The sequence below is a fragment of the Amblyomma americanum genome, chromosome 6 (genome assembly GCF_052857255.1).
Source record: "Amblyomma americanum isolate KBUSLIRL-KWMA chromosome 6, ASM5285725v1, whole genome shotgun sequence".
NCBI lineage: Eukaryota > Metazoa > Arthropoda > Arachnida > Ixodida > Ixodidae > Amblyomma > Amblyomma americanum.
Window position 1 is genome coordinate 26,959,010 of NC_135502.1, and position 16,158 is coordinate 26,975,167.

The following is a 16,158-nucleotide window of genomic DNA, read 5'->3' on the forward strand; positions in this document are numbered from 1 at the left end:
GCCAATGCTTTATTTATGACGCCCCCTCGGAAAAAGATTATCGAAACTGCCATACACCTAGCTGGTGATAAGACCCAGCATATGCCTCCATATCTGCGCCATGTTTGTCAACAAATCCGGCAACCGATGAGCTATTTTTCTTCTTTGTTAGTGGTCGGAGCCTAAAAAACAAAACTGATGAATTTGGTACTTTGATATCATCAGTAACGCCGGACATACTACTTGGAACCGAATTCTAGTTGCAAGACTCCACTGGTGGTGAAATTTTCCCATTTGGCTATGACGTATACCGACGTGATAGGGACACTAACGGAGGCGGTGTCTTCGTGCTTACGAAGGCATGCTTCCGCACGAGGCCGGTACCAGCGTCTACAGAGTGTGGTTAATGGGTGTGGTGCAACATTGCAACGCGCATTGGTTGCACCTTAGCAGTAGGGTATTTTTACCGCCCACCTGGCCCAAGCAGTGCGGAGTGCTAAAACGAGCTGTCATGGTTCTTTTCCACACTGAACAATAGCGTTATCTTCGGGAGTAATTTCAATGTGCGCAGCTTTGAATGAAAGGATAGAAAACTCACACTTACCCATCTGCACTGGCATTATCTTTTTCAGGCCTCATTGCAGTTAACGATCTAACGCAGAGCGTGCATGAGCATGCTAAAGATCAACACTCAACATCTTCTGTACTGCATTTATTTAAAAGCATCTTCGGCTGCGGATAAAAATATTAATAATTTCTTGTTTAAATTATCATAACTGTGCCGTGGCGCATTTCAACCTTTCATTTGCACGGACCGGTCATAAACAGACAAGGAAAGTATTTTTTCCAAAAATGGTGACTGCTTCGTTACCACTCGATCTTGTTTCTTTCTTACCCACCTTGTCAAACAACAGTCAATCGTTGAACTGTGAAAGCACTTGGATCCTCTTTAAGTACATATTAGAACCTCTTGTTTACATACATATCTCGTCAAAGATGCTCTCTTGCAAAGAGAGAAACGATAGGCCTTGGTTCAATCAGGGTATTCGTGCAGTGTTCAAATGTGGCACCTTCTTTTCACGCCATGCTCAAAAAACGCATGCCCGGGTACGTTTCAAGCATTGATTGCCCTCTCCCATGATTTCCAAGCTTAATTAAAGGTTCACAAAAGATAAATTCTTCACTTCTTTGGGTCAAAAGTTCAAGTTTACGCTAAGGATCTATAGATGTTTCAAAATCTCATGGAAGGCAACAAGTGGACGTTCCGCACCTGTCAGTTTACGGAGTGTCCCGCACAAGTTCTTCCTTCATGCCTCTCATAAGGAAGCGCACTTTCTTGCCTTCGGCCATGGTCGGGCCTCCGCATCGAGACAGTCACCTCATTTCCTCCACGAAGACTGCGACGTTTTCGTTTTTATGCTGCTGGCGGGTTTGAAGTACCATCTCAGCCATCTCCTTGCGCACAATATTCGTGAATGTCATCAGCAATACCTCTTCGACAAGGTCCTCTGAAGTTAACCAGTTCACGCAGTTCTCAGATCAAATTCTGGTATCGTCTTACATGGCCAAGTACACACACGAACTTTTCCCAGTCATCCCAGATGTTGATCGTAATTGTTCATCCAGTCCTCCGGGTCTCGCCTCGGCAAACGATGAAAAGTGGAAGGCTCCACCGAAGTAGCAACCGGAGCAGCTTGCATGTTCTAGGAGGCTGATGGTAAGCCTTAAGCGTTTTCCGGTAGGTCCAAACTCAGGATCGAGGCCCAGTAGCCGGCGACTAGCTCGGTGGATTCATGGGGCGTCCGAATGTCGTGGGCTCAGGGACAATGTTAGGAGCAGCGTTTAGGGGTTGCTTCATTCCCGCCCTTGTAAAGAGATGTGTAGCGAAGAGGGCTGGAATCAGGGAGAGACTCTTCCACGGACACGCTACTGCGAACGCAGGCGGGCTGATGCTTTAAATATGTAGTCTTATCTCTCCCAAACACGAAGTGTGCGATGCTTTGAATGTTTACACTATCACTTGTTCTAGAGCACTGAAAACTGTGACTGAAAAGGTTTTAGAGCCGAAGCACTTCTTCACGAGGTGAAACCGGCTCACCGAACTTGTGTGAAGGTTGACCTAGAGGTTGACCTTGGCCAAACCATAAATAAACAAAATAAGTACTGTCGTCAGCTTCGCTGGCCACTGCACGAGAGCACTTATGCGATCGCCGCAGCCGATCCCGCCTCGTGTTAAACTGAAACACGCTCTCGCGCTGTGCATTGCACATAGTCTTCATCAAATAGTACTACTATGAAACTAATATACACACTCTTCATGAGTCTTCATCGCCGGAGCTTCCCGCGTGTCAATAAACTACCCTTCACTACTATCCCACTAGTATCGTCGCCAGACGTGCCGACGACACAGCAAAGCAATACCATGAGCCAACCAGACTAAACACATGCTTTCGCATGTCTATTCGGTTTAACTACGTTAAAACCCTACCTCACGTTTGTACGCAGTGAGCTTTCTAAGCATTTTGTAGTTGTGATATTGCACTTTTATACTGCCTTATTATCATGGATCCGAGAAGAGCGTGTTGTATGTCATGAGTCATAGTCTGCTCCCTTTGAAGAATCTCGCTGCCCAGATGCTACTTCTATTCGTGCGTTAGGCACAGAGCATTCTTTAATGAAGACAGTTGTTTCATTTAAATTTTCCTGGGTAATCTCTAGGAACAAGTGCTTGCTTGAATTTTTCCTGCGACTACAAGTTCACTAATCAGATTTTCTCAACCTCCAGTACCTTCCCTTGCTTCCTCACTGCATGAGCGTTTGTTTGTATGTTTTATTTGTTCTGCGCAGCTTTTGATTTTATGAATGAAAATGTCTGTCCTCCATATGTTCTAAAAGGCCAGCCTAACTGCACTGCGAAAGTACCACATGATTACTGAGCTCTTATGCCATTTATGCATAGCAGGTACTAGCTTGTCATACTCTGCACGGGCAGATTTTAAAACTGGTCTCGTGGGCTAGTTCGACAATTTTTGTTGCGTCGCTATATGAGTCTTAATTATGTGCTGCGGTTTCCGAACAAGTACTTATGACAAATAGCTGGGCCTGTTGGTACCTTAACTCACAGAAATTCAGCGCGACGCACGACGTGAAAATAAAGGAAGCCGCAACGAGCGTTAACTAGCTGTCAGATATGTGTTGGTAGTCAACGCTCGTGTCTTCTTTTTTTCGTCCTTGAGTCGTGTGTCGCGCTGAGTGTCGAGACATTCGAGCATTCCTTTTTTTTCCGCCAAACAACACGTACGCTATGACGTCACGCTTTTAAATTATTTTGACGTCGTTGTTTATTTGCTCACTGACTTAGAAGATGACGCTGCTCCTCATCACAAACCACCATGTTTTAACCGTACAGGTTTCTATGGAAGCCACGCTACCACCTCAACACTCTACATCTACCTTCGGCGAGTGAGCGAATGGCCTCACCAAGGGGAAAAGGGAGCGCTGAGGTTAAATGATCTAGCTGGTTAACAGAGCCGGAGAAATGATTGAGGTCACGTGGTTTAGCGGCGAGTGAGAGGTCACGACTTCTCGGGTTCAGTGTGCAGCATTGGCAGTGTTCGCTCCGCGCCAGGAAGGAACCTTGCGTTGGTGACCGCTGTAGTAAATGATACGTTCTCGAAAATGCCACCCAGTCATGTCCTCAATCAAAAATTATTAGCAGAGTCACACGACACGTTGCACAGAGTGCTGGAGGAAGAAAACATCATCAACAAAAAATGAGTCTGACATCGTTGATTATACCGCCAAAACCTTTGGATTTATTTGTTCAAGAACATTACACAATGGAGTCATGTGTGTATCATCAAACGTCATTAAAGTCGTAGCAGAATATCTTCCGAGTCTTCCTACACCTGTTGGATTTCAGTGATCCACGGACATTGACGGATAATGGAGCGTCACAAAGAACCTATTCCCTGACTTAGACAATTATTTTCGGTGTTTTCTGCATGAATCTTCTATTTGCGTACTGGACTAAACCCCTGCTAGTTCCCATTTTACTAATCGCAAATCCGCGCTATATGGTGGTGATCCCTCTTAAGGTCAGTGACGTCAGTATGCACCTAGTTCTCAAATTTATAGGCCACGCAAGGAGTCCTCAAAGTAAGGCTAAAGTATACAAGTAGACGTTGCACAACAATTCACTAAAACTTCTCAGAATATTGGTCTTACGTAGATTCCGCTTTTTTCCCCCTCCGATAACGCAGTGATCTAGTGAGATATTTCACAATTTTAGAGCAGCTTTCTACGTAACCACGATTGCTACATTCAGATGGATGAAGCATTGAGTTTTGATTAAAACTGTCTTTTTTTTTCCCATTCCTCAGTATTCTAAACTAAACATGGTATCCCGCAGAATATCTCTAGAATGTTTTATGGGGCGAGTGTTTCTGCGTACGCAAAAAAGACACTCACACCCTTATTTCTAATAGGCAGGCAAAAGCCGACAGCTAAAACTCTCTCCTCACCCTCCAAACGATTATTGACTCCCAGATCCAGGCGAACAAAAGAACAAACAGCATGACCTTTTAAACCAACTATTGTCGGTACCATAAGGCTAAACGCACCAAAATTATCTCATCGTTTTTTTTATCTTTATAATATCGTTTATATCATCATGTTGCACATAACTTGACAAAACTTGTTTCCTCCCATAGCCTGACTGGCTAGTAGCGGTACCAATTGATTGAGGTACCAAGATAATTCGGCATGCGGTAAAACAGTGACAAAAAGAAAAGAAAAACTAAATGGAGAAATTAAAACAGCCCTGTACTAATTCTAAAGAGGGTAGGAATGTCAAAGGTGACTATCTGTCCACATGCAATGCTTAGCTACTGAACATGAAACGCTTCATGGGTACGGAAAAATTGCGAGTTGCTTTCACGTCTGTGGTTATAGAATTCAATATGACAGTGCCCTGGAAGGCTATTAGCCTTCGACAGTAAGTATTTCTGGCAACCGGTAATTAAAGGAGTTGTTCGCTGCAGCTCTTGTAATGTGCGCTGGTAAGGTAAATGGATGACCTCACAGACAGGCACAAGCACGAGTTTTCAGCAACTACCAACGCTGAGGGGGGACAGCGCAAACCCAGGAAAAAGCTGCTCATAGAGAAAAGCGGGATACTGCCCCACTGTCACTCACGGTCAGAAACTGACTGTTCATGGCAGGGAAAGGTCGCTCGCTGAGAAGAATTGAAGGCTGAAGGGCTTTCTTTCGAAAAATAAGAATAAAGCTTCGGATACATCTGCAACGCGCTGGGCGCAACTGCTGCAGATACGCATTCTCATGGATAGCCGACAGGAGCTCACGCACTCTATCCAGGTTATCTCATTATCTCTGCGTTACCTGTTGCTCTTTCTCTACCTCTGCTTTCCAGCTCCCGTGAACAATATGGTCAGCCTGTCATCCGAGCTTATAGGCTATGTCAGCGCAGTGGCCATGCGTACAGTGCACGCTCTTATAAATACTTCGGTGTTTTTTTATCCTTATCCAAGAGAGCTCCACAGGGAGGAAGCAAAATTAACCGCTAGGAAGTGCGGACTCAAATTGGGGTTCGCAAAAACGTGACGTGCAAGTCCTGTAATACATTTCTGCATTTAGAATTGAAAGGCTGTGCTCGACCTTCACGGCACCAGGGCGACCACACGGACGGGCGATCCACTGGCGCCGTCGATCTTGAGTGGTAAAACGATGGCGTACGCCCCCTTTGGTGGTACCTGGTGCAGGGCGTTCAGGTTCTCTATGGCGAAGATGTTGGCACTTAGAATCGTACGGTGCACGGTCGTGTCGCCGGACTTGTCAATGGCCAGCGAGTCGACGCCCACACCGAATACGCGGCGCTTTTCCACAAAGAACGTGCCGGCCTCCGGGGAGATGGAGGGGAAGTGTCTCGTGCCGTTCTCGTCGATACCCAAGTACGCTGTGTGGTCTGGCCAATACTGCGTGATAGCGAGACTTAAGTTCAGAGGTCAAAGATCAAATATATCCTTTTAATCAATGCGGCCGAAGAGCATCTCATTTACAGTTATTAATGCAAAAGCACTTTTCCATGCGTAAATCTCGAGCAAGATTTTGCAATGTTTGCATGCTTTATGTGTCTGTGGGTTTGTGCCAAGTGAAATAAATAAATAAGACTGGGATCCAAAACCGCGGCGGCGCGAACAGATTAGCTTCGCTGGCCACTGCGCGATAGCACTAGGCTATCGCCGCAGCCGAACACGCCTCTTGTTAAACTGCACCATGCTCTCGCGGTGTGTGTTGCACATCGTCTTCTTCATCGACTAATACTACACTCAAACTAATATTCGCGCTTTGAACTATGTGACGGTAGTGACAGAGAGATGTGCGCTGCGTGCGTTGGCGTGGACAACGCTGTTGCAGAAACAAGGCACTAGAGCAATACGCGTTTGCGTTGACCACATTGCCGCAGAAATGCGGCACTGGAGCTTTCACCGCCATGGTGGCTCAGTGGTTAGGGCGCTTGGCTAGTGATCCGGAGTTCCCGGGTTCCAACCCGACCGCGGCGGCCGCGTTTCGATGGAGGCGAAACGCAAAGGCGCCCGTGTGCTGTGCGATGTCAGTGCACGTAAAGATCCCCAGGTTGTCGCAATTGTTCCGGGGCCCTCCACTACGGCAGCTCTTTCCCCTGCCTTCTTTCACTCCCTCCTTCATCTCTTTCCTTACGGCGCGGTTCAGGTGTCCGCCGAGATGTGTGACAGATATTGCGCCATTTCCTTTCCCCAAAAACCAATTTTCAATTTACCATTTCTTTTGCGCAGGCCGGCGGCGTAAATTGGGTAAATTGGCATTGACGATGAAAAATTTGAAGAGGCGCGTAACTGGCTATTTGGGTCAGTGAACAATGGGCGCCTCAATCGCGCTTTCAGTTACACGGTGGTGGTGGCCAACTGAAAAAAACTGCTTTCGCATAATATTTCGTGTTTAGCAGTGCTAAACCGCCAGCCATTTTTAAGAGCGTTGGCTCTTACTCATCACGTTTGGAGATTTCGTGGGGTCTGCTACCACCCTAGGTCACAGCGCTATCGGTGACAGGAAATGCTCATCACGTTTCGAGATTTCGTGGGGTCTCCTACCGATGGATGGATGGATGGATGGATGGATGGATGGATGGATGGATGGATGGATGGATGGATGGATGGATGGATGGATGGATGGATGGATGGATGGATGGATGGGTGGGTGGGTGGATGGATGGATGGATGGATGGATGGATGGATGGATGGATGGATGGATGGATGGATGGATGGATGGATGGATGGATGGATGGATGGATGGATGGACGGAGGGACGGACGGACGGACGGACGGACGGACGGACGGACGGACGGACGGACGGACGGACGGAGGGACGGACGGAGGGACGGACGGACGGACGGACGGACGGACGGATGGATGGATGGATGGATGGATGGATACGGCTGAACCCTTTAAATCGGGCGATGGCTCAAGCCACTTAGCCTTGACTTATGAAATTTTATTCTTCTCTTGATTTTAGCCACCAATCAGATAACCTTCGCTTGGTTACTTCTACCCGCTTAAAGTCTACTTTCCCTTCACTGTCCCTAAACCCCAATGCCTTGGATAAATCAGCCCCGCTGCTGTTCCACTGTAGGGTGAAGCCCTTTACAGAACAGTATCAAGTGTTCAGCCGTTTCCTCCTCCTCTCCGCACGCAACGCATAACGTGTCTATCTCATGGTACCTGGCTCTATGTCTTAGTCCGCAAAACTCCCGTCCTGGTCTCAAACAACAAAGAGCTTCCCCTACAATTATCATAGATATTTTCTTTGGCAATTTCCGGCTTAAAAATCCTGTGTGCTCCCAGTGCTGATTTGGTCAGCATCCCTGTTTTCCACAGAGCTCTCTTTGTTTCTTTAACCTTTTTCTTAACTGATAATTGCTGATTTCCCCCCTACTGCTGTCCAGATATTTGCTTGTCAATTTTCTAGTTCGCTTTCTCCATTGCGTATCAACATTCCTTATATACAGGTATCTGAAAACTTTCCTAGCCCACTGCTTTTCCCACATTTTTCTCAATCGCTCCTCAAATGCTATCTTACTGCCAGCTTCTCTGCTATCGAACGACGCCCATCCCATATCACCCTGTACCCCCTGATTTGCTGTATTGCCATGTGCTCCCAAAGATAGCCTTCCTACGCCGCGTTGTTTAATTTCTAACCTTGCTTGAACATCTGGTCTCATGCACAGGACCGCATTACCGAAAGTCAGGCTAGGAACCATCACCCCCTTCTAGATCCCTCTTACCACTTCATACCTATTGTAATTCCACAGTGTCCTATTTTTCATGACAGCTGCATTCCTACTAGCTTCATTCATTACATATTTTTTATGCTCTGTCAGATACTCAGCGCCGTTATTTATCCACGCCCCAAGATACTTGTACTCATCCACTATTTCTAGCGTGAACCCCTGTATTTTATGCTCGCCGACCTCATCATTAAATATCATGACTGCAGATTTTTCCTTACTAAACTTGAAATCTAATCTATCTCCCTCTGTACCACATATGTCTATCAACTTCTGTAAATCTTCCTTGCTGTCAGCCATTAGCAATATATCATCGGCGTATGTTAGTCCCGGCAATGACTGTTTAACCAATTCTCTTTGCTTGGAAAAAGAAAGGTTGAAGCGTTCGCTCCTCTCTAGCTTGGTCTCCAACCCTTGTAGGTACAACATGAACAACAAAAGAGACAGGAAGCCCCCGTTGTATCTCTACAGGCTCTGTTACCATCCTGAGATCACAGCACCATCTGTGGCAGCAACTAAGAATCAGCACATCTCGCATTTGTAGGGTGCCTCGATGCCAGCGCCGGGTGGAGACAACTTAAGCGACGCCGCCATATTGAATCACAACTGGCCTCTCCCATGTACCGCGAAATGCTCGACTGCTAGCCCGGTGTAGCTCTCGCTGCAAAAAGCCGTTCAAGCTAAAGCACGCCGAGAGCATGAACGGCGCCGCTACAAACGCTAGCGCCGCTGATCCTGTGTGATGCAGTATCAAGGCACCCTACTCGCATTGAGACTTGTAGCGCCGTCTACAATGCATACATTCGTTCCGCTATATATGCTCCCACAACAAGAGGCACCCATCCGGGGACAGTTGCGTACCGAATTTGGTAGGCAAATAAAGCCCTACAGGTTGTGGTATAGAAATAAAACCATAATTACATAATAGGTAAACATTGTATACATACAATTACTAATTGAAGCGTTACCATATCATCCTGAAAGCCGAATTCTAGGTCCACCTTGACACCCCAAACGAAGCAAATTCCATTTGGGACGTATCCAGACGGGGCGCTACTCGACAACGGGTAGGCGTGAGTCGTAATTTCTCTGATAGACGGCGCTAGGCGTCGATGGCTCCGCTAGGTGGAAAAGTTTGTTTACTTTTCCGAACCGCTCAGGGTTTTCTTCACTGGCCCCGCTGGATGCGGAAAGACTTTCGTTTTACGCACGGCCAATAAAGCTAACGCTGGTTACTTCAACATCTTCCAGACGGTGACGGCCTCTTTTACATTTCTTCCTCGCCATGCCGTCCACGACGTCATAAACTTAGCAAGGCTAGTAGCAAAGGTCTCTTGTCTGCATCGTATTTAGCCATCTGTTGAGGCATGCGACACCTTTCCCAATGACCCGGTCCCTATCTTTGTTCTTGACTTAGCAGCCGACCTATCGTACCAAGGCTACAAGTGCTAAGCGATTCGTTTGAGGCTCAAAGCAGCTCTTGGGACGTTGTTCCAAGACGTTCTTGACGTCTCCTGGAAGACCAAATTCACCAAGGGTGGTGATGTGGTTTGCACATTCACTTGATCGGGATTTCGGTGGTAGCGAAAGCCCTGTTGTATGTATGAAGGGACTGACCCTTTCCTGCCTAACTCCCTCTTTAATGGCACAAGAAGCTCGCAGCTGGAGCCGCCGTGTTTCTGTGGCAGACAACGAGGCTTTCCAAATTTCTCCAAAAACTTCAAACTTCTTGAGGTTTTACATTGCGCTCTTGAGCATCAATTTATCAGTTCATAAATCAATGCACAAATAACTTAGTTTTTCCTTTAAGCACTACTACTTTCTGAATCACAAAGCTTAATATGTTAGTATAAGATCCTGTCTGGTCCGCATAAATTTCAGCACTTCTGTACGTCCCACCCCGAATGGTCATCCGTATCGTTCGTTGGACCTGTAATAAGTACTGTGGACTGTGCTCCAACACTAGACCAAAGCACGAGTCGGAGGCATCAATTTTTTAGTAGGCAGTGCACTTCCTTCCTGTGAGCGTCAGTAGCCGAGCGGACAGCATAGATAATGACCGGTAACGGCAGTGCCGGGCGACATGATTCTTGTGGAAGGAGGTGCGAACACAGTGGGGATTCCCCATGTGGCAGTGTGTACCGAGCTGGCAGCATCCCGAAGAGCTGCCTTCTACGGGATGGAAGGCTGGCAGCCCTGGCTTCTGTCAGAACAATATCGGCGGGCGTTATCACAGTTGGCGGCTGTCCAGGGCTGATCTCCTTGCAAGAGTGGCAGATCGGGCTAGTTGGTAATTTTCCATAATGCGATACAGCGCGAATAAAGACGGGGACGAAGCGAGACAAGACACCACAGCGCTGGTGTCTTGGATCTCCTTGGATGTTCAGGTGTTGCCTACTTTCCAGCCTTCCACCCTGTAGAAGTCCGTTTTTCAGGAGGCATCCTGCTCGCCACATGCTTCCACACGTCTCCAGTGACAATCCAAAGAGCTCACGCTCTCCTGCTATAAGAACCATGTTGTCCAGCGCTGCCCTTGCCGGTTACTATACATCCGTCTGCTCGGCTACCGACATGCACGAGAATAAAGTGCTTGGCAACCACAAAATGGATGCCTCCGACTCCTGCTGCCATCTGCTGGTGCAACATTATCTCCGCTGCTAGTGATGCACTACAAGCGATACGGCAGAGTACGCAATGCGCGAGATACAAAAGTGCAAATCAATATGATTGGCCCTCGTAGTTTATGTGGCCTAGATAGCTCGCTTTATTAACATTCGATCCTGTCTCACGGATAATAATAATTACTCTGGTATCCAGTGCGTATTTTCATGTCGTTGCACGCTACACGAAATACACAACAAACTGGTGCCGACCGCTTTTTGCTAAGACGACCATTTTGTATCACTACAAGGACAAATCAACTCGAGAATTTACGGAGATAAATATTGTCAGCAGAGCAAGCGGCAAATGTAACAGCCATCCACGTGAACTATGACGGCCATAAAAGCCATTATAAAGCCATTGCTTCTGAGCAGGTGTTATGCCTTCGGTTCACGTGTATATTTTCTATCCGATGACATTTTATGCTTAACCTTTCATTTGCCTCTCTCTCGCTCTCTTTCATAATCAAATTTTGTTTTGAGTCTGAGCGTTTGTTAACGCAGTACCTCTTCCTGCTCACGTTAGCTGTAGCCTAACTTCAGAAGTGCTCAGCAGCGCCATACCCACAATAGCGGCTGGCGGGTACGTAGACATTGCTAAGAATGAAAAGAAAAATTGTTGAGATCTGTTCTTATAGTATATTTTAAAATGTTTGACTGGTAGGAAATGCGCATTCAGGTGATTTTCTTTGTACACATATGAGCGAAGGCAGCTATAATGTGAAGTCTCTATGCCATATTTGATATTTTGCGAGCAGATGCGCATGCCTCGAAGGATGCAAATTTCGACCAGCTAAGTTGTTGGGTGAGTTGGTGATGATATTCCATGACTACAGCGCGACGAACGTGACATAGAAAATGGAAACACTCAGAGACACAACAATGCACAGCGTCCCTGAGTGTTCCCTTGTTCTATGTCACGTTCGTCACGCTGTAGTCATGGAATGCAAATTTCATTGCAAGAAACACAGGGATGAACTGAGAATGCTGCTCCAGGCCACCGTTGTGAACAGTCTTGGGGCAGATACGTTTTGCTAAGCAGTGTTGAAGTCAAGCGCTTCATGTCTGTATCATAAAGGTGGAGAACGCACCTTGGACTGGCCCGTGCAGGCCAAGAAAAGACAGCCATCGGGAAGGCGTCCGTACTGTTCTTCCCAGTTCAGGACATCACTCACGGACAGCAGATACTCTGGATTCGTGGCCACACGGTCACGCACGTCCACTAGAGCCACTGGCAGGAACATCAGTCTCTCAAGTGGTATCTCTGCCGCATCCCAGCAACCCTTGCCGAAGTGCCTTGGGGCGTCCAGGTGAGTTCCACCGTGGATGGCTTCCGCCATCTCGTCCGCTTGAAGCCTGGCACACAGAAGAACAGGGTGTCATTACCGTATATATTTTAATGTACTATCGGGGCAAAAGTTTTCGGAACGTGAGTTCTTGGAAGAAATTGTATTCTAACTACACCACGCTATACCAGTCGCCTGGTATTGCTACCGGTGGAAGGAGAACTTAGGCCTTTAATACCTTCGTACAATATCACGCGACTGCGTAGCGAGGTGTAGCTACAAATAAACGTTTTTCCAAGAACTGGCGTCCCGCAAACTTTTGTCCTGATAGTACGCTGGCAGCGAACGTCTGTCACTGCCCAAAGTTTGGAGCAGCATTAAAGAAAATTGTGCGAAAGAAATAAAGCTAGAAGAAAAATTATCACCTTTGTGACGCTATATATAAGCTCTATTTTGAAATGAAAAGAAAAATTCCAGGAACTGATGTTTCTCATGTGGTCACGCGTAATCGTTGCGTGCCTGAAACCCTTGAAAGTTCATAATAAAATGTTATCTAATAATGAGACCTTGAATGGCAGTTTACCAATATCCCTCGAGGGAAAAGTATATAGCAGCTGTTTCTTACCGGTACTCATCTATGGGGTAGAAACGTTGAGTATACCAAAAACGGTTCAACTTAAGGACAACGCAGCAAGATATGGAAATGAAAATGACAGATGTAACATTAAGGGACAGGAAGAGGGAAGAGTGCGTCAAGGAACAAACGCGGATTTAATGACATCCAAGTCGAAATCAAGAGGAAGAAATGGGCCTGGGCAGAGCATGTAATGCCAAGGCAAGATAACGGATGGTCCTTAAAGGCAACGGAGTGGGTTCCAAGGGAAGGGAAGCGTAGCTGGGAGCAGCAAAAAGTTATATGGGCGGATGAGATTAAGATGTTTGAGGGGCTAGGGTGGCCGCAGCCTGCATAGGGCCGGGTTAATTGGAGAGCTGTGGGAAAGGCCTTTGACCTGCAGTGGGCTTAGACAGGCTGATGATGATGATGAAGACCTCTGCCTTCAACCGGACAGACGTAAAACGAACAACTTAATGCGATAAGCGGAGATTTTACACGGACATGTGTTGAAATACGGGATGGTTGAATTTTGACACCTGGACAATTTTGGCCGCTGTCGCAGTTGTTCATTGCTTGACTAGGAATACAAGTCGACTTCTTTTTCATAACATTATGTGCTGACATCCCCTAATTTCGAATATCTCGGCAAGATATTTCAGCAACCTGTATTTGATGCATTACTATAATAGTGCGCTCCCAGTCATGTACCTGAATTGCTTCAATGATTGCTTGAGCCAGAGGCGTTCTTATATTCATTGTTAGCAACAAGAGTACCAGCTGGACAACTTTTATGAAGCTAACCATGGTTGTATTTTATTTAGGTGGTTGTTCTTTCTTTATACGCAAATCACTCCTGTGACTCTTCTAGCACACTAAGCAGCTGATCTTGATATTAACGTTCGGGGAAACATACATTTACTTGTCAGTTCAATGATCAATAATTTTTCTAGTATCCTTTAGATGCAACTATAGCATAATTTCTAGTTGCTCATTGGACACCTATTACATTGGCGGTAAATTGATTTTAATTAAAAATGCATGTCTCTTAAAAAAATATTCACATTTCATAGCACCATAACTACTCCTCATAACTACTTTTCCACTCTTTTTTCTGATTGTACAATGTAAGCGAAAAAAAAAATGTTTAGAGGCAGACACTAGAAAACGTTAACATACTTCGTTAGAGAAGTATTGCTTCATGAGAAGTTCTATGGTCGCATGCTTAACGCCACTTTCTTTAGATAAAGTTTAGTTACTGTTAATTTCGAGCGACAATGTGACTCATGAGATCAAGATAGATCCATGTCACCATATAGTAACGAACTTGACAATAAAAGATGACGCAGAGGAGGGCAAACGGGCTACATGGGGTAAAAGCTGGTAGCGCTTAAAATAGCTTAGCATTATGCCCGCAGAACAACCCTGTTATTTAAATTCTTTTGCTCCCAGATAGCTATAGAAGCCAACTGTACTGTGTGCGTTGTTTAGCGCATTACTAAGCGGCTCAAAAAGCAGAACATAGTTGTGGGCATAAAAAATATGCATGAAACCCTAATGTTCAGAACAGTCCAGGATAAAGACAATTGCGGTAAGTACTGATGCACTGGAAGCACTAATGCCGGGTATCTTTCAAGGCCAAGTAGCGACCGCAAATCCTGGCCACAAGAAGTTACGAATCTAGACGTGGCAGGTTTTGAGCAAAAGCTTGCCGATAGTCTGTACAACACAAATGCATAAAATTTGAATCCTGCCATGCTCAACAGTGGGGCCGAGATATGGCTGTTTACGAAAAGCGCTAAGTTCAATTTATATGAACGCAGCATGCTATAGAAAGAGAAATGATAGTAGCGATTAAGATACAAAAAGAGCACCGTAGATCAAAGAATAAACTGGTATTAATTATGTCCTGGATGATATTTAGGCGATGAGAAGGACATGGGTAAGGCTTGGACATGGGCAGGGCCTAGGCAGGACATTTGCATGACATGGGCAGGCCTTCAGCAGAACATGCAGTGCGCAGTGAAGATAACTGGTCATCTATGGTCAGTATGAGGTGGGGCACCATGGAAAGGGAAACGTGGCCGGCTATGGCTCACAGGTGGGGGGATTGGGGTGTGCGTGTTAAGCGCAGTGCGAGGCTAACTGGAGCTTAGTAAAAAAATACCTTTGTCCTGCGCAGTACACGTAACGTGGCTAATGATGATGACGGCTAGTGTACGCTGCGCTGTAAATGAATAGAACAGTTTGCATACTGGGCTGCCGAAGGAAAGGAACTTGTGACGATATAAATTCCCCAGGTTGCTGAAGACGTCAGACGGAAAAAATGATGAGGCCGTATTCCGCACTTCTATTTACAAGTACTTGGAGCGCAGGTGATATTTGCAAGCGATAGCTTTATCTGCATATACCATCCAGCTTCTGTAGCGTTGACGACAGTAACGTTGAGTCTGAAGTGAGCGTCGTCCGCCCAGTAGATGGTCCTGTTATTGAAATGATGTGAGAGGTCGACGATTTTGTAATTTGCGAAAAGCTTTGGCCGATCACATTTTCGTGCGCCGTGCACAAAGTGTTGACTGGATAGAGCCCACAAAACTAGAAGCAGCTGCACCATGACGTCGAATGAAACCTGCGAGATTAAAATGCAGCGCATTAGCTCATTAAGGTGGAAACTTGGGCTAGTTGGAAAGCGTTTGGAATCATTTTTGCTAGAGCTTAGTGAACACACAGGCAATGAACACAAATACACAGGACATACAAATACACAGCTCCTACGTTGAAATACTCCAGACTTAGCTTGCTTCTCTTTTGCTTAGCTTAATATCGTCTCCGCGTGCCTATGGCACGCAATGCAAACGTTCTTCGGCTTCTCTACTGTACCTTGTATTACAATGGACAGGAAATAGCCGACCTTCCGCAGCTACTCTGTCTTGCAGTACTCCTTTTGGCGGTTTTCGTAACTTTCCCGATTTGCCTTCGCCTGCCTTTTACTCGCCTTCGAGAACTCGCGAAATGCCTTCTATATGCGTTTTAGTCACCTTTAAACTTCCGACGTCCTTCACCTCCTTCGCTTCAGCCTTCTGCAAGGCGTCAGTTGGACGCTTTTCAAATAGACAAGTTTCCATTTACCAGCTTGCTGTTCCTCGTTAATTTCTGTTGCTGCGAGCACCAGCAGTACGTGACCGAAATGACGTACCATTTTACGATATGACAGTATTTGCTAGAAGTTTTTTCCGGCCTCATGCGTTTGGTGAAAACTAGGACCGGTTAAAACAAACT

General features: G+C 46.1%; 1 protein-coding gene across 1 annotated transcript in view; it reads right to left on the reverse strand.

Annotated features, from left to right (window-relative positions):
* Positions 1 to 5,359: 5,359 nt before the first annotated feature.
* LOC144094622 (isatin hydrolase-like) overlaps positions 5,360 to 16,158 on the reverse strand; it is a 12,614-nt gene continuing 1,815 nt past the window's right edge. The window contains exons 2-4 of the mRNA XM_077628542.1: positions 15,291 to 15,508; positions 12,072 to 12,336; positions 5,360 to 5,972 (exon numbers count right to left, since the gene is read on the reverse strand). Coding sequence (XP_077484668.1) covers positions 5,658 to 5,972; positions 12,072 to 12,336; positions 15,291 to 15,493 — 783 coding nt within the window. The 5' untranslated portion in view covers positions 15,494 to 15,508 and the 3' untranslated portion in view covers positions 5,360 to 5,657. The remainder of the gene's footprint in view (positions 5,973 to 12,071; positions 12,337 to 15,290; positions 15,509 to 16,158) is intronic.